General features: G+C 35.8%; 1 protein-coding gene across 2 annotated transcripts in view; it reads right to left on the bottom strand.

Moving 5' to 3' along the window:
- Positions 1-3,312: 3,312 nt before the first annotated feature.
- The window catches only part of ARFGAP3 (ADP ribosylation factor GTPase activating protein 3), a 35,321-nt gene continuing 12,065 nt past the window's right edge, over positions 3,313-26,568 (bottom strand). For both annotated transcript variants that reach the window (XM_061472131.1, XM_061472132.1), the window contains exons 5-16: positions 25,027-25,110; positions 22,710-22,791; positions 22,256-22,312; positions 21,018-21,064; positions 18,705-18,850; positions 15,101-15,226; positions 14,404-14,526; positions 11,266-11,403; positions 10,011-10,134; positions 8,914-9,004; positions 5,089-5,210; positions 3,313-4,412 (exon numbers count right to left, since the gene is read on the bottom strand). In XM_061472131.1, coding sequence (XP_061328115.1) covers positions 4,395-4,412; positions 5,089-5,210; positions 8,914-9,004; positions 10,011-10,134; positions 11,266-11,403; positions 14,404-14,526; positions 15,101-15,226; positions 18,705-18,850; positions 21,018-21,064; positions 22,256-22,312; positions 22,710-22,791; positions 25,027-25,110 — 1,158 coding nt within the window. In that variant the 3' untranslated portion in view covers positions 3,313-4,394. The remainder of the gene's footprint in view (positions 4,413-5,088; positions 5,211-8,913; positions 9,005-10,010; positions 10,135-11,265; positions 11,404-14,403; positions 14,527-15,100; positions 15,227-18,704; positions 18,851-21,017; positions 21,065-22,255; positions 22,313-22,709; positions 22,792-25,026; positions 25,111-26,568) is intronic.

Here is a 26,568-nt window from a genome sequence, read left to right as displayed (position 1 = left end):
CACCACACCACCACCTCCAATCTCTGAAGGCCATGCAGAGCAGAACCACCTGGTGCATGGTGACCCTTCCCTCCCCTAAACAAGCACTCCTGCCACCCCCAACCGTACGTGACACACAACTCTGGTTCCAGTCAGGACCTGCCAAGATGGGTCTGAAGGATTTAAGGCCTTCCACTCAACGAAAAGAAAAACTTAATCGTTTCAACTTTCTTCTATCCAGAAGTACCCAAACCCTCTTTTCTTCCCCCGCATTTTCTTTTCAGATATGCCTAACTTCACAGAAAAGCAGCATTTTCAGTATAAACTCAAGGGCAAACAACTTTTATTTTTTCCCCCAAAACAGGATGTTTGGGTTCATTTTATCACTGTTATTTGCCTTAATTCTGCCCCTTTCACATCCATAATCACAGGTTTTCTTCACATTTCACGGTTGGTGGAAAACATTTACGGGTTTGGGAATATTATGGTGTCCTGTGTAAGTTCTCCATCTGGCCTTCACAAAGCAGGTAATGGTGGTGGTGGTTACCTTCAGCACTGGTCTTCAGGGATGAACTGGAGCTCTCAACATGTTTCAAGTGAGATTTCTCTCAGTGCAGAGAAATCCTGTTTTCAGTTGGATTTATAGAAGTAGGACAGCATTGTGCACATTTCCTTAGATCCACTGGACAACAGGATGCTGCTGCTTCTTCAGTACCCCCAATCTAATCAGGCCTAATAAAGAATAGACCCTTCAGGCTAGGGTATCTGAAAACTTCCCTCAGACACGATGGCAGCATTTTGTCCCCATGGCCCTAAGAGCTACCAGCCAGCTCCTCACAAATACAACACAGCCCCTTCACTTCCAATTGGTCAAGCTTCTTGTAAACTGCATGTCTCCAAAGCATCCTATTAATCCTGCTGGATATCCCAGCATTGCTCACATTTGCAATTGAATTAATCAATCATGAGATTGTATTGCTTTGTGTGGGAGACCACATTGACAGACTCCCTTTGAAGGTTTTACGTAGTAGACACCAAGAGCAAATTTAAACTGAAAGCACTGAAATGAGAAGTAACATACTCTGACAGTTACAGCAGATCCTGCAAGAAGACAGCAGCAGTGCTAGTGTTTGTTTTTCAACTTGTGAGCAGCAGAACAAAGGACAAGCGCAATTTTTCTGCTTTGTACCACCTCAGTGCTTTCCAGGTCTGTGTGACACCACTTTGACTGTTACTGATCAAAGAGAACCCAGTCTTACAGGCATGGATATGCAATGAAGTGTAGAAGTCTCTCAAAATCAAGTCAAGCACACACCATTTTATGTGGTCTTCAGCTTCACCCTTGCTTTACAATGACAGCAACACTTCCTTGAGACTCAGGAGCAGGGCAAGAGCAGTGTTAAAATACACGTAGCTACAGCAACATTTACAGACTCCTATACTAAGGAGTCGCTCAGCCCACTCTTGCACTACAAAATCCCTCTAAAACAAAAACCTTAAATGAGCACCAAAATGGCTCTGGAATTGCTTCTCCCAGCAGTGGAACAACCTGATGTGAAGCAGGGCAGAATGACAGCACTGAACACTTCCCACTTTTCAGAAAGCAAGAGAAGCAGATAGTTACAAGATTCCGTTCAGACTTTACTCAGGAAAGGAGTATACAGGTCTCTGCATCGAATTAATGCTGTTTCTGGTATTTTAACAACTAGCTACAAGAATTTTTCTAACCCTTTCAATTTAACCTACAAAATAAACTCTCAGAAATATAAAGTATTAAATAATCCTCTTTCTCCTCCCCTGATATGCAGTGTCCTTACTGGACTTCAACAGGAGGCAAGTTTAACTTGAATGGTTCACAGTTGCTGCTGTCATTCAGTTCCAGTTTTGAAAAAGGAAGATGTATAAGGGTAGTAAGAGAGGATTAAGGGAAGAACTGCAACAAAACACAGCTGGTGACCAATGCCAAGTTTCACTTGGAAACTTGTTCCAAAACCAGATCCAACACATGGTTTTATCGCACATTCTAAAATCTGTGATGCTTGCAGCAACATCAGCCATTTGCCCCTCTTACCAGAGACTGACAGATGTGTTAGAAGGCAAACGATACACAAGACAGCAGGAAGACAAACCTAATTTTGAGACATGTTCTCCCTTTGATGCAGTATCATCCTGCAGAATCAGAGGTGCCATGGTATGCTGAATTCCCAGGAAACTAGAGGAGTTAAAGCTGTCTCTTCCAGTGTACATGGAAAACCCTCCCTACTGTAATTTGATGAAAATCAGTGAAACCTCATGGATTTATTAAAGACACAAATAGGTGTATGGGGAGAGGGCATTCAAGACCTATTCATCCAGCTATACAGCTGTTAGACAGTTGAACACATTTTATGGCATTTAAGATAACCCCAGACTTGTTTTCTCTTACAATTTCTTCTTATTTTGTACTGAAAATCTCCTTTTTTTTTTTTGGTATTTTTCCATCTGTGAGTGGTTCACTCTATTGCAATGACACATAAAAAATGCACACAACTATTTCAGTGGAGGTGATCTCCCATTCACTTAACATATGAGAAAACATGGGATGGGACAGAACTACATTTTGTTATATTTAACTGCCTTAATTTAAGCAACTGCACCCATACACAAATGTCTCAATATGCAGCCCAGTGAATGGAGGAGCAGCTCTTCTGCAAGTCACTGGATGTTGTTGGTATATCACAAATCTGAAAATCAGACCACTTGTTGCTTGCAATAAATTGACTTCTTTGTGTACACTTAACTGAAAGAGCAGTCTGAGAATCATTACCTGTAATTAGAGAAAACCGAAACAAGCCCTGACCAGTACATCTGCATTTTATATTAGCAAAATCACCTTTTTAGGGTCAGAAAGGAGAAATCAAAGCAAGACTTTTACTGTAAAGCTCTACAGTTAAGCAAAATAAATTCTTGTTTTTAAGTGTAATACAAAACAAGCAAGATCATTTTTGGATTAATAAATCTAAGTGTAACATCCTTAAGAGAAAGTTACCAGAACTGAGAGGTAGATGTAAAAGGCAGCTAGAAATTAAAGCAGAAATACAGCTATATCGTTATACTGGAAAATGTATACTGCATTTAAACACAGTGTTCATAGTATTTTAATACAGTAGCTTATTTTCTACCCCAGCCTTAGTGTTTTGATTTCTGAATCATTGTAGTAATTTAATAAGAAAGCTAATTTCACTAATTGAAATTAAAGGTTAATTCTACCAGACCATTGTATAGACAGAATACAGATGGCAGTATTTAGGAAGCTGGAGGCTCATGTCTGCACATAGAAATTTAATTTTAAAATGAGTTTATAGCTATTATTTTTATTAGATAGCAACGTTTACAAATTTGAATTAAGAAATACAGTTACAGAACGGAATTATCTTGTGCTCATTCTTGGTTGTGATGGGTTTTTTCTTTAAGGTCATAATCATTTTTATACAGAATGTCATCAACAAAAAAATCTAGACTGTCTAAAACACAGCCCCACTATTTCCTCATTCAATATTTCATAATTTATCAAAAATCTATGCTTGTTCTAAACATTTTAAACAAGTATTTAATTAACTACGCTACTGGGCCCTTAATATATTTAAATTTTTTAGTTCAATTTGTACACAATACAGATTTTTAAAAAGCACTTAAGGATTCTATATTGCAATTTTCTGTAACTTTCAAAACTAGGAATAAATAGCTTGTTCCCATAACAAGATGAAATCCACTATTCAATATACCACATCCTGTCTTCTCCATATGTCTCATCTAAGCATACAATTTTCTAGCAGGAATATTGTTTTAAAACACTTAATTCCCCATCATTTTAATGCACAGCCATTTATGACTGCAAGAGCCTCTACTTTCTGATAAGCGCAGGTTTAACTTAACTCTATATTTAGCAACAGTCTCCTAAATAACACCTCAGCGTGTACTTCATTTACATTTTCTTCCCCACAGCTCATGAGAGACGGAAGACAAGCTACGTCTGGTAAGGATGAAAGTGCACTGAGGTTTCTATTAGGAACCCTCATTTCCAGTGTATGCATTCATCCTTCTTTCTCATTCCTGCCTCACAGCCGAAACCAGTAATAAAATAAAGCTTCCAACATCTAACATTGAGGTTGCTAACAAATGCAAGACTGTAAAGGACGGGAAATCAAAAAAATACATGCAATGTAACAAGTTGCTGCAAGGTTTCTGCTCTGTAAAGATTAAACAGGAGTAAGAAGAGGCTGAGCCAGAAAGCTGCATAAGGAAAAAATATGCTGGAACAAGTAAAAATATCAACAGTCTTAAGGCAACGTTTATTCCCATCAGCAGTGTGTTCACTTGTGTATCTGAAGAGAAATCCTTCTTTAGGGTACTTAATCATGTTGATACAAAAGATGTCACGAACCATATCGATCCTAGAAAAGTAAAAAAATCAGACAGACATGAGTATGTTTTCCATTGGACTAAATCAGTTTTAATTAATATTTGTACATAAAGCCTTGTTTAATTCTTAAAGACTTAAAGAAATTTGACCAATGCTTCCAAGAACTGCAGTTTATGGTTAAACTCCAGGATAATTAGCTTGATTTTCAAACACCCAAGAGCTCCCACTGACCTCATCTAGGAAATGCAAACTGAAGCATGAAGCATGCTTTACGCTATTGAAACAAGGATGTCTTAATTTTCTGCACAAACATGGATCAAAGGTATTTATGTCAAGTTAATTGAAGAGCCAATATAAGAGTTGGGCCAGATGATTGCTATAGATTCCTTCCAACTAAACTATTCTGTTCTGAGTTATGAACTATTATTACTTTAAAAATTAAGTGACAGCAAACAACTCTGTTATGGAAATTGTGTTTCAGTTGTAAGAAAAGAAATAAAGTATATAAGGAAAAGGCAAAAAAAGTTATTCTACAGCTACAGATTTATTTTTAGAAAGATCTATTTTCTACCACGAGAGGTCTACAAAGCTCAAAGTCAAATTCATTCTTTCCTCCCCTAAGATGATGCAATGGCAGCATCCATGATACTAAAGCCTATAAAAAGACTTTAACAGACGGTTAATATATTGTAAATATTTTTACTAACCTGTATAGATGTCATGACCCCATTAGCAAGTACAGAAAGTTTTCCAGCCACTGACTTTACTCCTTGTTTAAACTGAGCTATATCAGGAGCTGAAGGCAAGACATTTGTAATATTGTAGCTTCCTAAAAGAACATGCACACAAGAAGAAAAGAGATTTTTATATTAAAAGCAGCCTTTCCTCCCCTGGAAGTACAAGATACTACTAGGAGCACTAAATACCAATGTCTGGTTGACACTGTAAAAACCACTGAGCACGCATCTCAAATTTCTTAAATATGTCTCAATTTTTTTCAGTTGTTCAAAATTTCACCCAGAGTTGCATCTTCTACACTCTATATTCCCAGCTAAGCAATAAAAGTTTGGATAATATATAATTTATTCCACACTTTCAATCCACTGGATGTTTATTTGTCTGGTATCCTAAACAGTTTTATTACATCGCAATTAAAATATGAATGTACTTCTGTCGTTATGTGCATGCACAGGTATGCTTTGCATGCTGTATAAACACACATTTTGCATTACTACATCTGAGGCTTGGAGAGCTCTATAGAAATTATAGCAGATGTAATTAAGTTTTAAAACTCCAAGGCAAAGCTGGCAATGCAGCCTTCGTTAAAGCCAATATAGTGTAGCCACTGTTAGCTCTACTATTATGAAAAGTATAGGCCTGAAGATAGTTTTGAAACATCTCTGATTTCTATTAACTGCATGATAAATATTAACATGCTAACAACTACAATCACCCACTCATTTGCAAAAAGAATTACTGGCAGGCCTTAATATTAAATAACTGATACTGTAAAAAGCACAAATGTCAGTAAACCAGCATCACAGGCCATGATCTTGGGAATAAGTGGGGCTCCTGAGAAGAAGAATCCCAAAACATACCTGTATCAAAATGGAGACTGCAATCTGTAGCCTTCATATCAACAGATAGTCATGACCAGTCAGGACACAACTAGTAACTTGCAAGCAGTTACTGAACCTTGGACAAACTCGTCCAGCCTCAGACTCCCCAACCTGTACAACTGTTAACTGCTTTTGACAGGAGCTCCATAGTGCACATTGATACGCATGGGCTGCCCATTCTTCTCACTTTTTTTGTTTTGAGCAGGGGTGGAGGAGGGAATGGGAGTGAACCTGACGCACCTCTTTTCATGGGAAACTAAAGGCACCTGCCTCATTAGCAGGCTGATAAAAACATTACAGTAGATAATGTGATTTAGCTAAGAGAATTGGCTGGCTCATCATGGTAGATGCTTCCCACTCCATTCTTTACAGCCTGCTATTGTTTCTACAATGCATGGGCACACTTGTTTATAGATTATTTTCAAAAATTCCCTGTTACTGACAGAGCCCTATTTCTGAACTGTAATTTTGACAAACTGTTCCACTTAACAAAAATGCTGAGGCATTTGATATTAGAGTCAGAGTCATGGAAATAAAATTTGCAGATATAAATAACCTGGGAAAAGCTCTAACCACTTCTCAGCCACATTAATTTTCTCATGTTTTCCTGGTTATGTAGGGTTGTCTGAAAAACTTGTAAATAAGACAGGAAAGCAACTCCTTTTCTTGTGATTTCCTTCAAAATCAGCATCTACAAGTCAGCTATCCAACATGCCATCTTTCGTAAGCAACTGGTCTGAAATAATGCAAAGTAAAAGCGTTTACTTGTACCCCTTTTTGGTAAATGGCTCCTACAGCATTCTGTACAAACGAAAGCATCCCAAAACTGTTCTACCCTAAATCTCAGCAGAGCTCATAAAAACAACTTTAGATTCAAAGGACATTTTATTCTGGCAAGGACCCCAGAATTACAGCAGTGTTTTTGTTGCCAGGCTCTGGTCTCCTTATTACCTTTATTTTACGGAACTAATTGATGGCCTTGGCATTAATTCCACACCAGACAAGCTATCAGTAAAATTTCTCCAGATGGACCACTGTCAAAAGATAGTCTTTGGGGCAGGAGGTGTAACAGGAAAGGAAGATTTTGTAGATTGAATATAGTTGAATTTACAATATACAAAATAATTTCTGGTCTATCTTTAACTCACTATTATCTTAGAGCAGTTAACAACCCACAAAATGTAGCAGAAGTTTAGTCTCTGTAACATAAAACTTTAAATTTACTGTTGGGTTGCACACCAGTCACAAACAGTAACTAACCTCAAATCACAGGCAGGTATTTTCATCCCATTATTAGGAACCTCTGCATTCCTCCACAAGCCCCAGGAACCTTTCCAAGTGGCTAGTGATGAATAATAGTGTGTGCATAATTCATGTACAGCTACTAAACATTATATAATTGCCTGTATTACCCTTCTTCAGAACAGGGTGAGAATTTTACCACCTATATATGCATGTGCACATAAAAAGACACATTCATACATATATAAACACAGAGATATGTATTTCACATCAATTTGCCCCATCTTTAACTCGTATCTACCTTTTTCTAGCTTATTCTCTTATTAGTACTGTGTAAAAGCCCCACACCTATTACACAAATTAAAGGAAAAATTAATTCCATATAAAACATTTCATATGCAAGAAAATTAAAATTAAAGATGGAGTTCTAGTCAACAATAGATAAAAAATATTACCACAATCCCATGTACCATTGAAAACACAGTTTATAATTTCAGAAATACCATTTCTTTGCTTGTATTTCCCACATCTTTTTTAAGCACAAGTATGATATAATCTTGCAAATACCCTTTCAAGCGGGTAATTTACTGCAATTTCTGCTTTATGTCTCCTCCCCTACTTAATATCTTTTATACATTTCAAATTACTAAAATCCAGCTTAAGTAACAGGAGTAATTTCTCTACTAGCCACTGTATTCAAAACTTGCTTTCAGGGTATCAAAACTGAACAATCACTTTTGGTTTTTTAACTCCCAACTTTTCCGAAGTAAAATCAGATGCTGCATACTGTTTGGCTTTCCACCCTATTTATATAATTACTCACAGATTTCAAGTTCTTCAAGAATTCTTTTTTTCCCATTTCCTCACAAGTTAAGGAATGAAACCCAACTGATCAACTCAATAAAATTCTCCAGTATGTCCTACCTTTTCTATATTGCATTATTGCACTATCCAGAAAGGGTGTTAGAAAGAAAATGTGAGTCATTTTCAAAAGCCTAAGGAGCTACTTTTCAGTCAATCTAATCTACTACTTCCTTCCTTTCTCATTTGAACTATACTCTCCAATGTAAGGCATTCCAACAAATCCTTTACACAGACAAAACAACAGAAAAATGTCCTGAATAATTTGGCAAGACCAGTTTTAGACGCAGATACCAGGATGAATGGATATGATATGCCATGCAACAGATTAACATGGGAATTTCAAGGCCATTAATATTGTATTAAAGACTTTCCTTAGGCTCAAATATTATTATGACAGCTATTTTCACATATGTAAAACATAAGTTGTTGGTCATTTATTAAAAACCTACCTAACAGTCGACGTAGGTGTTACCTCATTTGGTTTTATAACAAAATATTACAGTCTCCCTTTGATAAAAATTATTTACAACATAGAGTCTATTATTTTCAACAAGTCATGTAAAAACCAGTATAATACACTGAACTCAGTGAACTGAAAACACAGAACTTGAAATTTAAGAATTTCTTTTTTTTTAAATAATAAATACACTGGCTATGCCTGTTTGACCTATTAGCAATACTAACATGTACTGCACTTTGTACACTTCTTGCAGAATACAGTGACAGCTAGCTGATAGCGGAACTAGAAGCAGAGTACAGGAGCGTATTCACTCCATAATACAGTTTCTCACTCTGTTCAATAGGTACCTGTTGGTTGCTTTTTCTGATCGTCAAACAAGTCAGATGAACTTATAGATGAGCTTCCAGAAAGTCTTTCTAATCGAGCCCTTGCTTCATACTAGAAAAGAATTGAGAAGAAAAAGTGTTGTAACAGTACGCTGTCATCTTTTGAGGTCATGTCAGATAATTCATGAGATTACAGGTACAGCTTTAGAACATACAAATCCAGCTGAAGTTGACCATTCTGAAAGTTGCTCCCATTCTGTACTTTTCACATGACTTATACAGTGTGAGTTTGTCATAATCTCAACTCATTTCTGAGTTGATCAGAGTGACATTTACTACTGCAACACCAAGAGGCTGAAAAACTATGCAACCATTAAAAACAACAACTAAAAAATGTGAAATTGAGTGGTTAGATAGGATAAAATAAGGAAAAAGCACTGCAGCTAGCATCATGGTAACCTTTCTAATCATATCATGCTTTTAATCCAACTTTTTCTGAGTTCCCTGGAAACATAGTAATAATTGATGATGATTATTATTATAATAATTATATTTTTACATTCCTCATTACATTGCTAATTTTTCATTAAAAGTATGTTTTCAAAATGATCCCCCACCTCTAAAATGAAACATAATATTAATCTGTGTTTTATTTCTAGGCTGGATCTATTACATGTCACTTGTTGAACAATTCATCACTTAGTTGGCCTTACAATAGTAATAACGTTTCCATGCAACAAACACAGACAGGACAGCTGTTTTAACAACAGTTTGTTGGCATCAGTTTGGGTATTTAGAACAAATGAAGTAAGCCTACATCCAGCATCAGGCTGTTTCTTTCAAAAATAAAGATTGCTGACCACTTCTATCAGGGAAGAATGATGTTGGAGGTAAGGTCCTACTTGCGGCAGAAACTCCTTAAAACCAAATGGTAAACTATCAGAGTTATCAGAAACGCCTACATCTCTATCAGACAAATATTCAAGTGGACATAATTCTATAAGCTTACTAATTCTACCAATTTTAACTATTTATGGCCTTCTCTATATAAGAAGACTGTGTTTATAGGCAAAGGCTATTTTAATATTAAAAAATATTTACCACTGCTTTCTACTTACATCAGCATGATCTTGCCTTCCAAAATACATGTCTGATGAAATTGCTTTTACATTGCCAAATTTCTTTTGTGCCTCATCTGTGTTTAAAGGTGGTTCATATTCAGGCTTACGACGAGACGCAGGCCTAAAAGAAAAATAAACTGCACTTGTGAGCCTAACTTTTATTTACATCACAACAAAAAATAAAATCAGTATCAACCCAGGACAAAGAAATTCAGATAACTAAGTTGACAGAGCAGCAAATAAAATTTCAGTGACAGTTTTACAAGATGGTGAACAAACAGCATTTCAAATTCATTAATCTTGTATCTTTATTTTCAAAGTTCATTTAAAAAGCAAGCTAAATTACGTGAACAAGGACAGAACAGCTCTACAAAATGTCAGAACCCACAATGTCAGTGAAATTCAGATTTAAATGCAACAGCACAAAAATGTTTAACGTCCTTTAAACTGTCACTGCCTTCCACCTCAAACATACATATTCAACATAGTCACTTCCCTTTTTCTCCCCTCCAACTTTTCCAGAGGAAATGTAAGCAAATGAGGAAGTAACAGTATTATGCACATGAACCCCTATTTTGTGTAATATGCATCACTGGTCCACTAGAAAGGAAGAAGCAGAACATGCTTGTGTTAAAAAAGTTGTACTTAAATGCACAAACTGTACTTTACAGGTAAATGAAAAACAACAGTTTTAAGTAAGAACAGAAGGAGAAAACACCAACCAAGCACACAAAGCCCCACATTCTTACATTTTCTACTTGATTACAAAGATAAAAATGCCGTTGTCAAAGAAATACATTCATTTTTTATCATCGTAACAATTAGACGTGTTGTTTGCACATATCTTCAATAATTTCATCCTAAAAGCTGAATACCCTACAGTTTCAATCACCACGTAACTGGGTTCTCTTTGGTTCATTAGGCAATAAACAAAGAAGTGAAGCACCTATGCTCTCAGAACAGTGCAAATATTTGAGTTTCTCTCAACGTCTTTTGTCTACTACTTTTTTTGCTGAAACGCTTCGGAAATTACTTCCAGTACATACACTCTACAGCACTGAGGAAAACAGCCAAGTGCTTAAAATATAAATAGGAAATTCAGCTTACCAAAAAAAATAAATAAAAATCTCTTGACTGCTGATGAAAGTTGCGACCAAATTCTACTTCTAGATTGAAAAAAATCCCACTACTCTGACCAGGACTCAAAGCTTTGGCTTTCTGTACAAAAATCAGTTAGGTTTTCTTGGTATACCTGTCTGAAAATCCTGGACTTTTTGAAGTTAACATTACATCAACATCTCTGCTACTGTTTTCTTTCTTCCAAAAAGAATCTGAATTGTCGTCCCATGTAGAGAAAGTGCTGCTCCTCAAATCTGAAGAATCATAGTACCTAAAATAAAGGAAGTAAAAAAAAAACTATTGAAAAAGTGGCAACTTTATATTGTTGAATAAATATTGCTATAATAAGTGTACACTGGCAAGTTTTCAGCACAATGATAGTTGTCAATGAATAATCAGGACTTCATAATATTGGTTAGAAGCTTTGCAGAATAGAATTCTATTGATTTTTTTGTTTTTATGCATATATTTGACTGACTGGAAAGTTCAACCTTTCTTTTGGCTGAATATGGCCATGAATATGCAATATATCTTTGCCTGAGAGATATGGTCCCACCAAAACCAGCAAAGTTCTCATTACTTCAAAGTATTACGTCTTTGTTAGGGTCAGGCAAAGCACTGGGAAGGACATTGTCAAGATACGTGGCTGGTTTAAGAGCAACCCTCAGAAAACTTAAGGACAGACTCTGCAAGCAAGGCACCATGGCGACACTACAAAGCAGTCTGCTCATAGAGGCCTCATGCTAAGATACCAGCTACAAAAAAAGTCACTGTAACTTTCAAGGCACTTTGAACACTCCAGAGATCCAGGAACAAACAGCTAACCCATGGCACCCAGGTGTGCTCTGGTTCCACATGAGGCAAAGTTTTTTCACTAAGGGGCTGATAGCGGCTAATCTCACAGTTCCAAGCAAGTCAATCTTTAAACTGTGCAAGCAGAGAATCTGGCCTCATTTTCTAAGGCATCAACAAAGAGTTCAGAAGAGTAAAGACTGCCCTTGTCTCTGATTCTGTGTGTTATTTAAATAAATTTTTATTTACATATTTTTTGTATTTTTTAATATAAATATTAAGTACCTCTGAGTTTTGTAACATGTTTTGTTAAAACAACACTTAAAAACAATACAATACAATAATCTTCTCTTGCATATCAAAACTGCAGGGAAAACACAAACAGAAAGAAAAGAGGGGAAAAGAATCAGCATGTTTTTCAGTTCTGGGTGTATGTTATCTTGACCTGTTCCCCTTTGATTAGCTACGTTTATCTGAATATATATGGAGAATACTTGAAAAAAACAACCTATTAAAATGCCAAAGATTAAGAATTTCCCTTTGTAGTTAAATAGACTTTCTTAAAGTTTGGATTCAACCAGGTAGGGAGTAAAATGATCAACAGGAGGCTAGCAGAACGGAATGATTCAGTAGAACAAGCATGGGATATTAAAGTCTGCAGCTGTGTTTTTTGAAAAGCACTCTTGAAAAAAAAACCCACCCACAACAAGGTCCTTCGTGTTTGTGTTATGAATAGTCAGGACACTTTGTTTTTGCAGTTTATGAGAAATGTGACACCTTCAGCAGCAAGGCCTCCACCTCTGCACATGGAAAATAGCAGGGACAGATCTGGAATGAACTAAAGAAGTAAGAGTCTCTAGCCTTCCCTTCTGACAGACAAAAAGAAGCCACAGCAATCTTTCGAAGTTTTATATGGACATGTAATAACAAGGTGTTCATATATATATATATATATATATATATGTATACATATGTGTATGTGTACATGTATACATATACATATATATATATGAAGCTATCCAATGTCACAATGACCATCAAAATCACAGGATGGGGCAGGGGCTACAAGAGCTGATTTGAATAACATTACTTACTTTCTTTATCCTTCCCTCTCAGATTTTCACAACTTTGCAAAATAGTATTCCCAGTATTCAGGGAGTGTGGGAGGGGTGTGAGTGGAAGGAGACAGAAAACCAGCATTGAATAGAAAATAAAATTTAACATTGTTATATTAATAGATTTTATTAATTATAGCAAAAAGAAAAAAACAAAATCCAAGGATTTTGTGAAGCTTCAATTATATTTCTAAATCTTCAGATATTTAGCTTGATTAATTTACAGATATTCGTCAGAACTCTTGAGTGCGATTATTCTGCTTTCGGGCATATATGAAGATGATGTTAAATTTACCTCTATTTCAATGCCACCCTTTGGAATTCAGGCTAATAACCACCTTACAAACCTTACCAAGACTAACAATCTGACTTTACAGTTTCTTTAAAGAGAATTAATTTGTACACCAACTTGAACTAGATTCTACTGTTGCTATAACTAGAAGATGATCTGGGAGCAGCTAGGTTACAATTTATCTTCTAATTATTGAACCAAAACACATTAAAAAACCTCTTCCATAATTTATCCTTTGCCTGCTAGTAGGCTTATGAATAATTCGAGAGCAGTAACAGTTCAAGGAACAAACAGGGAAGCTGTTTGAAATGATACGTTTTATTTTATAAGACTTGGTACCGTGTTTGCATTTCTGCCACCAGCGATTACACTACAAAGTAATGACACAAAAGCCTTTGTGGTTTTATTTGTCTGTCTACAAGTAATTAGGTACAATTTTTCATGTTTCTGTGGCACCAATCCAATAAAGGTGGTTTATAAAAGCAACACCTGTTTCTATCTGTCAGTTCAGAAACAACTGTTTCATTTCAATTAGTGCCTGTAGAACTAACGTGTTTTTCTCTCCCTCCCAACAGCGGTATTTTGTAATTTGCACTGCATTCATACTTTGATCCAAAATTCATCAATTCTTTTTTGCATTTTTTTAATTTAAATATATAAAAGTCTATCAAGTAACACTGAAAGAAAGGGGAAAAAAAAAAAAGGAATGAACACAAATCATTCTGCCAAAAATAAAAAATCACTGGATTTGGTGCACAGCAATTAAAAGCTTACATGGCAACTGTCTGTGCAAACAGAGACTAGACCCTGAACAAGACAAAACCTGTAAACACATTAATTCAGACTATCCTCAGAAAAAGTAACTCCTCTTCTTTATAAATACATGTGTCATCAAGGTAAGGTCAATTATTCTGAAACTTTTCTGATTCAGACGTCCCCTGAAAATACGTTGTGTAAACATGTCCAGTCGTCTTCTGTTTTTATCTTAAGCTCCAAATATACTGTGCATATTTGAATACATAACTTGCATATATTTCTGCCCCCCACCCCAAGTAAAAAGCTTATAAATTACCTTGAACTAGCAGAGAAATATGAGTCTTCTGCATCCTCAGTGTATTTTTTCTTCGACTTTGCAATGACAGGTGTTTCCTGCTCTATTGTTTGCATATCTGAAGTGACTGAGTGAGAAATGCCACTGGGGACAAGAAGAAAGTAAGTATATAAGGAGATAACAAAGCTCCCACCTAAAAATAAAAAAAAATTAAGCCCAAATCTAGTTTCTGAAGCTTGCTGATAAAGCCCAAGCTATACAAACATTTAAGAAGAAAGGAGGAATTTAAAGGAACAAAGAAAAAGCACTGGAAAACTCAACTGCAATTATCTGAAGTAGGGACAGGACTTCTGAACACACAGACCAAACCAACAGCTGGAAAACAGAGCAATTTCAGAGTTTTGGCTTGCAAAAGACAGAATACACTTGGGTTGGTAGTGTTCACTGAAAACTTTCTACCCTCCTCACAGTCAGCTAATGGAGGCAAAAACCTTACAGACATCCTACAGTTTAGCTTAACACCTGTCTGGCAGGTTAGAACTTAAATCAATCAGAAGCAATTCTGATCCTTCCCTTGACAAATACTAGATTCTCTGATTATGTTATTTAAGTTTTCATAACACACTTTAGTATATTTTTTTTATTTCCTAAGCAAAACAAAGGATAACTGCATAAAGCCACAGAGTATTTTAAATACAGTTTATAGAACCTCACATACCTTCTGTTGCTGCCAAATCCTATGCCAAGCCTCTCCAATTCAGTTTTCTTCTTACCAGATAGATTTAAATTTTCTTCTTTTGTTTTAATATCAAGATCTCTGTAGGCCAACCGTAAAGATGATACGCTACAACAAAACATACAGTTAAAATATAACTGGAAAATGCTACACAATGACCAACCCAATAATAACGGTAGAAAATTGGCAACATATATTGCAGCACTGTAATTTGCAGTTTACTGAAAATATTAATTGTTAATTGGATAAAATTCAAACTACAAGGATGGGAGAAAGCCAGTAGAGAAGACTGTGGAAACAGTACCCTAGTCTGTGTATGAGCAAGTAATATTTTTCAAAACAAATGTGAAACTTGGTATACTAAAGTTCAGGACAGTTTTGCATCACCTTTAAGTCAAACTGAAAGAGTCTTTTTTCCACAGTCCTGATTCTAGGTGAAACCAAATAACTGTCAAAAAAGCCAACTCTCATGTACTACAGTACAGTGGTATTTATGACAGAATACTAGTAATATTTTCCCGTAATGTCCAGCTTGGCGTTGCTATGTCTCACTCCACCCCTGCCTCATGCTGTCAGTGGTTTTAACACTTGCCATATATACACTCTTTAGACAAGTGCTCAAGGTAGACCACATTCCTTTATTGATACAGCCCTTCCTTACATGCCCAAAAGAGTATCTCAGGAGAGGGAAGGAGTCTTTGTACTCCCAAAATGGAATATATTCTGTATTATGGCAACTCTGAAGCATCCAAATGTTGTAATTTGCTGCACAGCTGGCAACACATTTTGTCACTCAAAACATCCCCAGGGCTCAGACACTGTAAGCTGTCATTCTGAGATACCACAAATTTCCTGTACCTCAAAGCAATCGCAACTATTTTCCAGTAATACTAGTGCAGCAGAGATAGGCTTTTAATCTTGACTGCTTACATTTAATTTGTTAGAAGTGACATTTAATTACAAAGAAACACTGCTTACATTTAATTTGTTAGAAGTGACAAAAATAGTAATTTTCATGAGCAATGCAGCAGTACTATAATTCGTAAGTTGTGACTGTCATAAACTACAAATGAACACTATCAGAAGAAAGGTAAATGAGATTTAGGATGCTGCCGGTAGACATCATGCTGCAACTAGGGAGTAAGCACTTAAGCCTGAAAGCCATTGTACTTTTTTATCAATTCTGTGTAGAAACAGGAATGAAACCAAGTTTTTGACTATGGAGTATTTTCTTCCAGTGCGTCTCCTAACTATTTGATTACTGAAACTTGCCGGCTCTTGCCAGCTTGATTTCTTCTGGTCCCATGCATACTGACTTAACCAAGAGTACAAGATGCCTCTACCAAAGTTCATGCCCTGCTGGTTAGTGCATCTCCTGCAAGACAGGAGCTGTGTGGCTGAATGTGTTACAATTAAAAGGACAGAGTCTGGTCGTCTTCTTTCAAAGACAAGGAATGCAGGTATCAGCCTGCTAAAAGGTAAGGGAGGGACATCACTCCTCCACTGATGAGACATTTCGAAAAGGAGGAGAGCAATCTCAATCTTGTAATGATTAGATATCCTTTGACTGGGGCTTTAAGAAGGACTTAGAGCCAGAACTAAAACAACCACTGTATCTTATGTTGAGTTGCTTATAACAATAAAAGTCAGATACCATCTGTGGAATGACTTTTGAAACCAATAAAATCAGAAAAATATATCCTTAAAGCACAGAGTATGTTCAGAAACATTTTAAATCAAATCTTACAGTTTAGGACCAACTGTTACACAGAAAATTAAAAATGTTCTTTAAAGTTCAACTTGAAACCACAACTGATAAAAATCTATTCAGCACTTTAAGTAGAAAGATCAGCAGCCCATCTTTATGAAATATTATTTATGAACACCAAAAATCTTATTTGCTATTGATTAAAACAAGTAGGTTCAATTTAAAAGTAATTCCAGTTATCTATTGTCAGTGTACAGCAGAAAAAGGTGTATCAATTATAAAATAACATTTTAAGTCTCAGAACTCTTTAACTTTCTAAATACTAGCCCATGAAAGAATTACTTCTGTTCCTGCCACACAACAAAACCACATCAAATTAATTTACTAAAACTCATTACTCAAGCTTTTAAAATTAAAACTGCCATACAAATTAGTTGGAAGCAGGTGCAATTTTAGAGGTATTCACCGTTGTTTAATTTAGGTATATACTGCCATCTACAGTTAAAAATCCAAAAAGTTAATCTCCATGGCAAAAAACTTATCTTTGCCCTGCTGGGATCGGATCCATAAACTGAAGTGTATGTGCACCCCTCATGTTTGAAGACATTTTTAGAGGGTTCTGGCCACTGCAGAAAGGTTGCAGCAACCTTATACTAAAGGTTGCCTTGAATCTATATAGATCTATGCATTTCTGACACAAAAAACAAATAGCTAATTGAGATTTTCTTCCAAACTGAGTAATATAATCAAAGATACTATCATTAAAGAATAATAATAAATAATAATGAACAGTCATTTTTCTTGTTATTTAGTAGTCCACTCCTCTGAGTCACTCTACAGGTAGATTTTGTCAGCCACTGAGAAGCATGACTTTTATGGTAAAAATACTTCAGGAAAAATGAATGATCCCCTTGCGATTAATGTTTTTGCAGCACACAAAATATCCACTTCTGTGGAGGCTAAATAAAAGTAAGCAAAACGAGCAGGGAGGACATTATAGACCAAAGAGCTTGGTATCATGAGCTCCAAGTGATTTGTCTGCAGGTCATAAAAATGATGCATCTTAGCACTCAAGAGAGGATGTTAAACTTTACAACAGTAAAAGTGTACACTAACAAAGTATTTAATAGTCTAATTTTGATGACAACTAACAAAGTGTTAAAAACAAAAACTGTGTAGCAGAGAAATGTAGTGGAAGGAACCAGAATCACCACCCTCTGACCTTTAGGGCTAAGTATTTATTAAGTGAGATGGATTAACAGATTCGAGGCCTCAGACAAAAATATTCAAAGGGTTGCGGTGAAATGAAAGCAGTTCCAGTATAAAACAGCTGAAACTCAAGCAGACAATTCTAGTCATATTTAAACTATCCCGTCTTCAGCACAGAAACTCTACCCAATAAGTACAAATAAAGCTGTGTATTTGTATGTTCCCCCTGCTCTTAGAAAGACTGCTTTAAATAGTGTTCAGTGCACTACACCAAAACAAACTGACGCGAGGTAAAGAAAGTTCAAGAGCCAAGAGTGTTCTCTATAATACTTCAACACGTTTGGGGTTTATTTCACATTTTATTCATGTGTATCAGCAGAATGTCTCCTTATTTTCCCTGTTAAATAACACTAAAGTTAAAGATAGCACTGAGCTATTTCTACAGTAAATAATTAACTATAGGAACATATGGCAAAATGGCAAGAAAAAAGGGCAATGGGAAGACTGTCATTTGGCCCACCTCATCAACATCTGGGTTTTTTTTAAAGCAAGAACTGAAGTTTTATTTGCATGAAGTAACCTCTGATAGTATTTAAAATGTTGGCAATTACTTCATTAACATGAAATTAGGCTTCATGGTTTACAATTGCATATTTAATTCATACTTACAGTGGCTCTTCCTTATCAGTTTTCTTACTGCCATGAAGATCCTCTTGTTCCTTTATTTTATCTACAGCTTGTGCTTGTTTTTCAATCTCATTAAAGCTTTGGCTGCTCACTTTTTGTGCCCCCAAACCACCTTTTTTGGCACCGAGCTTGATTTATTGAAAAACAAAAAACAAAAGCCCCAGCATTATAAGGGAGACAATGACTTCAATTGACTTAAGAGTAAGCTTTGAAAGCAACAGCAAACACTACACTCTGTTCAGGAGCATATGCAAACAACAATTAAAATCTGGAGCAGAGAAAGTATTTTTTCATGTTTTGATCCTCTCCTACATGCTGCTCCTACTAACTTACAAATTTCGTTAGCTCTGCAGTCAAGCATCACAGGGTAATGAAACTATTATAGTTTTAACTGTTCAGAAGATAGCATGTTCAAATAAATAATATATAGCACAACTTCAGTTTCTTAATAAAGAATTTTGTTGCATAGGATTAACATAATAAAACTTGCTGCAATGGAACCATTTGGTGCTTATACACTTAACTCAGAATTTACATTCAGAAGTGGCAAATATTCTTCAATTAGTTCTCCCTGTCCAGCGCTAGTGTGTTATCTCAAGATTAATTACTGATTGACTGATTTATGGTAGAACAGTACACAGGTTTTGTATATAAGTGTATGCATTATTAGCTTTTACATGTGGCAAAGCATTGTAAACTTTTTTTAAACATGTCAGTAGAGAGGTTCCAGGTTTGTACTCATTCTTTAAAATAATTCTATTCCTAGTTTGTATCACTTCAATACAGGGATACACATCACATTCTTTCATTCTGATTATCGAAGATTTAAAACCCACTTAAGACTACAAATATAAATAGATATGATGATGCTGATTCAGACAGTGGCACAGCACTCAAACTGCTGTTCTTAGGCCCCCATGTGTTTAATTCCTCATCTCCAACACTGCAGCAATATTAATTTTCACAATACATTTATCTTAACCTTTTGAACCTTTAATGTGTTCGCATAGAAAGTTCTGGCCTACATAAATACAGGTTTTTTTTACAGGCTCTGACACTACAGTTCACAAACTGTACATGCACCCATGAACACAGACATGTTCTTCTTACTGTAAAGGGAACACACCTGCACATACCACTTAGAATAAGAAATTTCTTCTGTCTATTAGGGCCCTCTAGTGCGAGCAAGAAAGAATGGGTTTCAATCTAAATTAGTATGTTCCAATAAACCTTTCAAATCTTTTTCCATAGAACAGCCCATACTTAAAAGAAGTGACTCTCTGTAACACGTTGTCATCCTAATAGCCTAACATTAGGCTATTTTCTTGGGCCTCAACAGCCATACATTAAAAACGTAGTTTTTCCTACCTGAGTTATCTTGAGCTTACTCATTTTTCAGGTTCCTTGAACACATCATTCTGAGATACTCAACTCTCCTCATGCCTTCTTTAGGGAGACGGATGCCTAAGAAAGTGCTAAGACCCCATCCAGAAATAAGTCTGTAAACTATCATCTTGAAAGTATCTTGAATTGATGCAGCTGCAAGTTGCCTATACATACAACCAAATACCATACTGCTGTGCGATACAAGATGAGGACTCCTCCAGAAATACAGATCTGAAGTCTCAATCTGTATTGACAGATTATGTCACACATGCATATTTAGCCACTCAAAGGTGTTACTGGAACTCTCTCTGTTTTCAAGATTTGCTACAAAAAGATCTCAATGCCCATTAACTTAGCTGAAAGCCTGAAAAAGCTGTGCAACCCAGTATCAGCAAATGAGAAGAAATTTACATGGCATTAGCGGAGTTGCAGGGACAGTGGCTGTGAAAAGAACTCAGGAGAAATGTGATACAGACCTTGACATTAATATATGCTTTGTCATTTTAATTTTACACAATTTTGAAAAAATATGACCTGCTGCTCAGGACCAGACAGCACAAGGAAAATGACACCCAGTTATGTACATGGAAGCCTGTACAGTTCAGTGAGCTATATGCATGTAAACAGACTTCGAATATCTGAGGTCAGAAAACAACCCACAGATCTGAAGCACTCTACTACATGGAACAATAACCTGTTAGACAAATTCAAGTAAACAATAATCTGTTTTCAAACAGACCATTGGCTGTTTTGCCATAGAAATAGTTTTCAATTCCATTTAGTTTCATCAGTTGTTACTGACACAAGTATTGTTTAGTACTAACTTACACAATTCATTTCCAAATTGCAATCTAAATATTTCCAGGAAATTAGAATAGAGTTATAAATATGTATTATTTATATACTTACCCCCTTCTTAGCTTGATTTGGCTTCTTTTTTATGAAGGTGGTGTTCTCTGCAAGGATTAAATGTACATTACTTGACATGCAATTTTATTCATTCCAGAACTGCAGAAAATGATTTCCAAAATACCAGCCTCAAAACTAAATCACCAAAACTCCGGGAATTTATTTTAATGCCTTGAAGTATTACAATTTCTAAACTACAAGACTGAGATAGTTACAGGGAACAGAGCTGTGAATATCTCCAAGAAACTGCCTCTGATTGAGGGCATGGAATCTCTTGCAAATATACAACAGGAATAAAATTACAGTCTTCAGTTGTAAATACCTGCTAGTAAACAAACAAGAATGCAGGACTTGCTATTCTGAATCTGACTAGAGGTCCACCTGATCCCTTATCACTTCCAAAATGAATTGCTTCCTGCTTAGAAAGGTATTGGCTACATTTAAGTCCACCAATGATACAGATAAAACATGAAGTGAAAAAGAAAACCAAACCCAAACCAACAAAAACTAAAATCAAGTGAATATACAAACAGCGACGAAGACCATACCTTCCTGAAGTACTAAGTTAGTCCCAGGCGTCACTTCTTTACTACCCCTGTGCTGCTGAGAATCAATACTCTTTATTCTTGAAAACCTGCCCCTGCAGGATGATCTCCAATATGACAAATCACTGATGTATTTTATTCTGTTTTCCTCAGTTTGTTTCTACTTGCTTACAGTATGTTAAGTAAATTAAGATTCTGAACATTGAAGATATTGTATTACAAATATAAGATTTTTCCAGTCTGTATTTTTCATGTTCAGCTTTCTGAAAAGGGAAAAAGCTGTATCTAGATAGAAAGACTGAGCTATCAGTACAAGATGTGTTGGCTTAGCATAAGTAGCAGGCCATTAATCACAGCACAATGCTCTACTGCATCTGTGTGCTTTAAACGCAGAACTTAAAGCAGTCTAACAGGAGGTGTAAAACATTAATGGTCACCTTTATTAGGTGTGATACCTGTAGCATTTAAACTCAACAGGTTGGCTAAGATAAGATAGATAAAACCAGAACAACACTGACTAAAATTTGTATCGTAGAAGTAGTGCACAGTTTAACAAAAAAAGTTGTGATACAAAATCTGATGTTTCAACTTGTGCACATGGATATTAAAAAAACTATGTCTCTTCCCAGTCATACATTCTCTGTACAAATGAATATATGCTGGTTGCTACCTTATTCTGCTTACACTCATTACCTAATGCAGCTTTTGGTGATGTACTGAGGCAATCAACACTTGGTCCGTGTTCTGGTCCTAAAACATAATAAATAACAGGGGTAAGAACATCAGAAGGCTCTTTAGAATACTTACAGTACCAAAATACAACTTACAGTACACAGGGTACTGTTTAATTCATACAGCATAATGTGTTATTTCTATCACAGCTTTACCAGTTACTAAAAGCAGCAGGCACCCAATGACTCACAGTCTTTTGAATCTAATATTAGTCTGGATTTCTATTAAACATTCTTAAAGGAACGCACAGTCCCACACATTTGAGCATAACCCTTCTAAGAAGTCCTTCCTCTCCAAAATTCTTGCATTATTAGTATGACTAGGTTATTCTATTATTAAAGTAGGGTAAAAACCAGCCTAAATAAAGAGAGTACCAGAAAAATGCATCTTATTGTTAATGAAGAAACAGTTGTACCTTCATAGCAGTCTGGACTATTTTCTGGAGTTTTCTGCTGTAGACAAACTGGCTCTGATAACACCCGCTCTGCATGCTTTCCCTTGAAAAAAATTACAATAATCAAAAGTGTACACAAAATAGAATACATCAAATAAATATGAGCACTGAGCTCAAAGACTGCCAAAGCACCACTGACTAGTTAATACTGGATTCTTATGATCACAGCTTCTAGGTTTAAACGTATTCTCAGAAGGGCAGTTATTAAAGTTACAAGAAATGCCTACGTTTATTAGAAGTGAGCTGGTTTCAAAACACTCCTGAGCACCTGTATTTTCCTCTTAGCAATTTCAGTATGTTTACCATCCAAAAAAATAATACGCGTTTTAATTGTGCTTTATGTTTAATTATTGTATGTTGGCTATTAACTGTCTTAATTCATAACAGTAATACAGTACAGGAAATCTAGATCACTTATTTACATATAATCACCAACCCTTCTCCCCACAGTAAGCTCTAGCACTTCCAATTTTCTAACACTTAATTTTTGATTACGAGCAGTCCTCCCAAGTCTTCCCGGTGAGTCCTCCCACTTCCTTCAGAGACATTCTCCTCAACAGGCAGGTTTGTGACCTCGTCACAATAATATCAACTTAATATTATCTTTTCCATCAATGTTGAGCCACTGTTCTCAATGCTGAGAACATGCTTATTCTTCCCTAAAAACCTTACTCTCAAAACTTCCCGACATCTCTGTCAAAATGTCCATACCCAAATAATCTCATGCCCTGAGGTAAACAAACTGCTTTTCTCTACCTCTTGCCTTTGCAGCTACCTGAAAAGTCTGCTGTAAAGATTTACTTTATTCTACCCATACATCTGTATGGAGTTCCTACTTCTTGTCCTCGACCACAAAAATACAACACTTTTCTGCTTAAACTCCTTTTCCTTTAGCTTGCCTCAATTCATGATTTTCCCACTCAACTGCAAGCATTCTTCCAAGCTGCTTTTTGCAAACAGAAATACTCAGTTTCTTTTCTACTATGAAGACAGGTGATCTTCTGGTGAAGACACTAGACTATAATTCACGATAACTGATTTTTTTTGGGGGGGGATCTTTGCAATAAGCATTTCTGAGTAAAACGGCGATACTCCCAGTGTGTAAAATATAAACATTTTTTCACGGTTTCAAAGATACTGAAATTTATTTTTAGAAGACATTCAAATATTGGCTGCAGTACGAATTCCTAAAATAAAACAAATAAATAGCAAAAAGGCTGAATTTCCCTTCAAAAAGCACCATTTTCAAAACCTCACAAATACAACAAGGTTACATTTTGAAATGTCACAACTGAATAAACAAAAGGAAAAATAATTCCTTCAAGTTACATTTTTTTTTTCTTCCTTAAGCATCCCATGTACACCAGAAAGTCACTAAAATGTCATGTCATTTTTACTATGTTCTTCACCCAAGTGCAGATACGAGCAAATTGGATAGATTTTTATTACTTGCTGATAATGCACATGCACAATGACAACGTCATGACAAGGAAATTAACTTGCATATGAACTGGAAAAAGAGTCTCCACAATGGGCTAATTTGATATACCCAAGCCCTTTGAATTCTTCTCTATCCCAGAATATTCCTTGTGATTACACTTGTGTTTCATGTGTTACAGACTGTAATTGTACTAGAAAGCAATTGTACTAGAACACTTTATAGTGTTGCAACATTTAAGAGTACTAGGTGTAGTAATAACTTAATTGCTTTAAGTTGAAGATGACAATTTTTATCTATTTTTCAAATACCAGACGCAAGAGAGTCTCTGGAACATTAACCTGTGAAACAAAACCAGCATCTATCACCTTAAGGATGTAGGATCAAAGAAATGAAAACCAACAGGAGCAACAGCCTTCAGAAAATTAACATTTTCAAACAGGATGAAAGAATTTTGAGGAATAAAAAAGAATTGTTTAGCAAATGCTTTAAGAACTGTTAAACTTTACTGATTAAAAAACAAAATTATCACATAGTATATTTAAATCAGAGCACCCCCAATCAGGGAATCATGAGTCCACATGGAATTGTATGCCTACAGAAAGTATAGTTTCATTCCACATTTAGTTACTATTTGGGTCATTCTAAATTATCACCTTAGAAAGTGGTTCACATTCAGGGAGAATTTTGAGACCCACAGAAGGAAAAGCAGATAAATGTTAACTCACTGACCTATCCTTTCTCTGTAACATTTTCCTTCAGGATTTAATCTTCATCATAAACACACAGTTAACCCAGTATTCAGAAAGCTAATACGAATGAAATACAGGTAATCTATACCTTGGGAGAAACATGGGATGCAAAAAAGTCTTCCTCTTTGTTTTGAGGTGATACAGGTGGCATTCCACATCCATCTGTCCACAGCTAGAATTGGAAGAGAGAGAACTTTACATATAAATTACATGTATGTACCTTTTTTTCCAAACACACTAATCTTAAAACTCCTTTTTTTTTCTAGTACATAATTTTTCCTTACAAATTTATTCAAGCTTCAATATATGACATTCCTTTTTTTAATTTCACACATCTTTGATATGTTCCTTCACATTACTCATTTCCTTCCTAACAAAATGCTCAATATAAGCTTTGTTGCAGTAATACTGTCAATATTTAGTATCACTAGACCTTCATAATAAGTTTTTTCATATTCTTATATAAGGTATTTTCTTTCTAATACTCTTGTTTTGTCCAAAGCACAAAAGCCCAAACCAAACCAAACCTGAAAACGTAACACTAGCAGTCACTGAAAACAGTTTTCAGAACTGTAGCAATGTGGTCTTGTACTCTGATGAATTTTCCCACCTACTCTGAGAGTCCCATCACCTCTGCTACAGTTAAAGCAGAGTTTTGCAAGATGCTAACAGCTTTGAGCAATGCCTGACCTCAGGATAGGTTGACAGGCCCACAGTGCCACAGGTATTCTTAGCATCGTGCAAGACAGGTCTATAACCTGCGATCTGCACTCCCACCTTACTCATAGGCAAATCACTTCTCATGATACATGACCAAAAATAATGACCGCTGTCAAAAAGTTTACTGAATGTGTAACAAGCTTACCTCACCATTCAAAAATCAATTCTATCCTTAAATTAGAGAAGAAATTTTCTACCATGTGAAAGAGGTGATGCTTGATACTACACCTAACCATCTGAATAATTTACTTCAGCAACTTAGCACATAATCATTTCAGCTTGCCTTACATAATTACAAAGTATATTAAAAAAACCCAAGCATAATTAATATTAAACAATTCGATGGAATCCATAATTGAAGGAAGATAAACACAGTTCTTCAAAGTGTCATTTGGGTAACTTATGATCAACTTAAATGCACACAGTGCATCATATTTACTTGAACAGGTTTTGTATCTAAAGCTGTTTAGTAAGTAAGAAGACATATTCTCTAAAGTTAGTGATGTGAACTATTGTCTGTAAATTTGTAACTTAAAATTATTATAATCCATAAAATTTCATGCTATTTGATGCAGAGATCAGAAAAACCCCCAAGCCTTCATGCTTTTCTTTTAATTCCCACTCATCTGATCAACTTCATATGAATCAGTCACGGACTTTAACAAGCTGAAATAAACAATCAAAACATGTTGTCTAGGTACGCAGAAGAGAACTGTTGTCAAACTTGTCACTTCAGCAAACCAATTCTGCATACTTAGCTAACAACGTATTCCTGTCAGCAACCTAACAAAGTTTTGATAGCATGCATGAACTCTTTCAGCATTTTTCATGGAAAACAGCAAGTTCAGGACATACATAACCTGCTACATTTTCAAATACTGTTTTCGTAGGGCAAAACCCAAACCCACAC

Source organism: Pezoporus flaviventris, unplaced genomic scaffold, assembly GCF_033815535.1.
Source record: "Pezoporus flaviventris isolate CSIRO_AGI_PZ_B2104156 unplaced genomic scaffold, CSIRO_AGI_Pfla_v1 ptg000070l, whole genome shotgun sequence".
NCBI classification, from domain to species: domain Eukaryota; kingdom Metazoa; phylum Chordata; class Aves; order Psittaciformes; family Psittacidae; genus Pezoporus; species Pezoporus flaviventris.
This window is presented reverse-complemented; position numbering and strand designations above follow the sequence as displayed.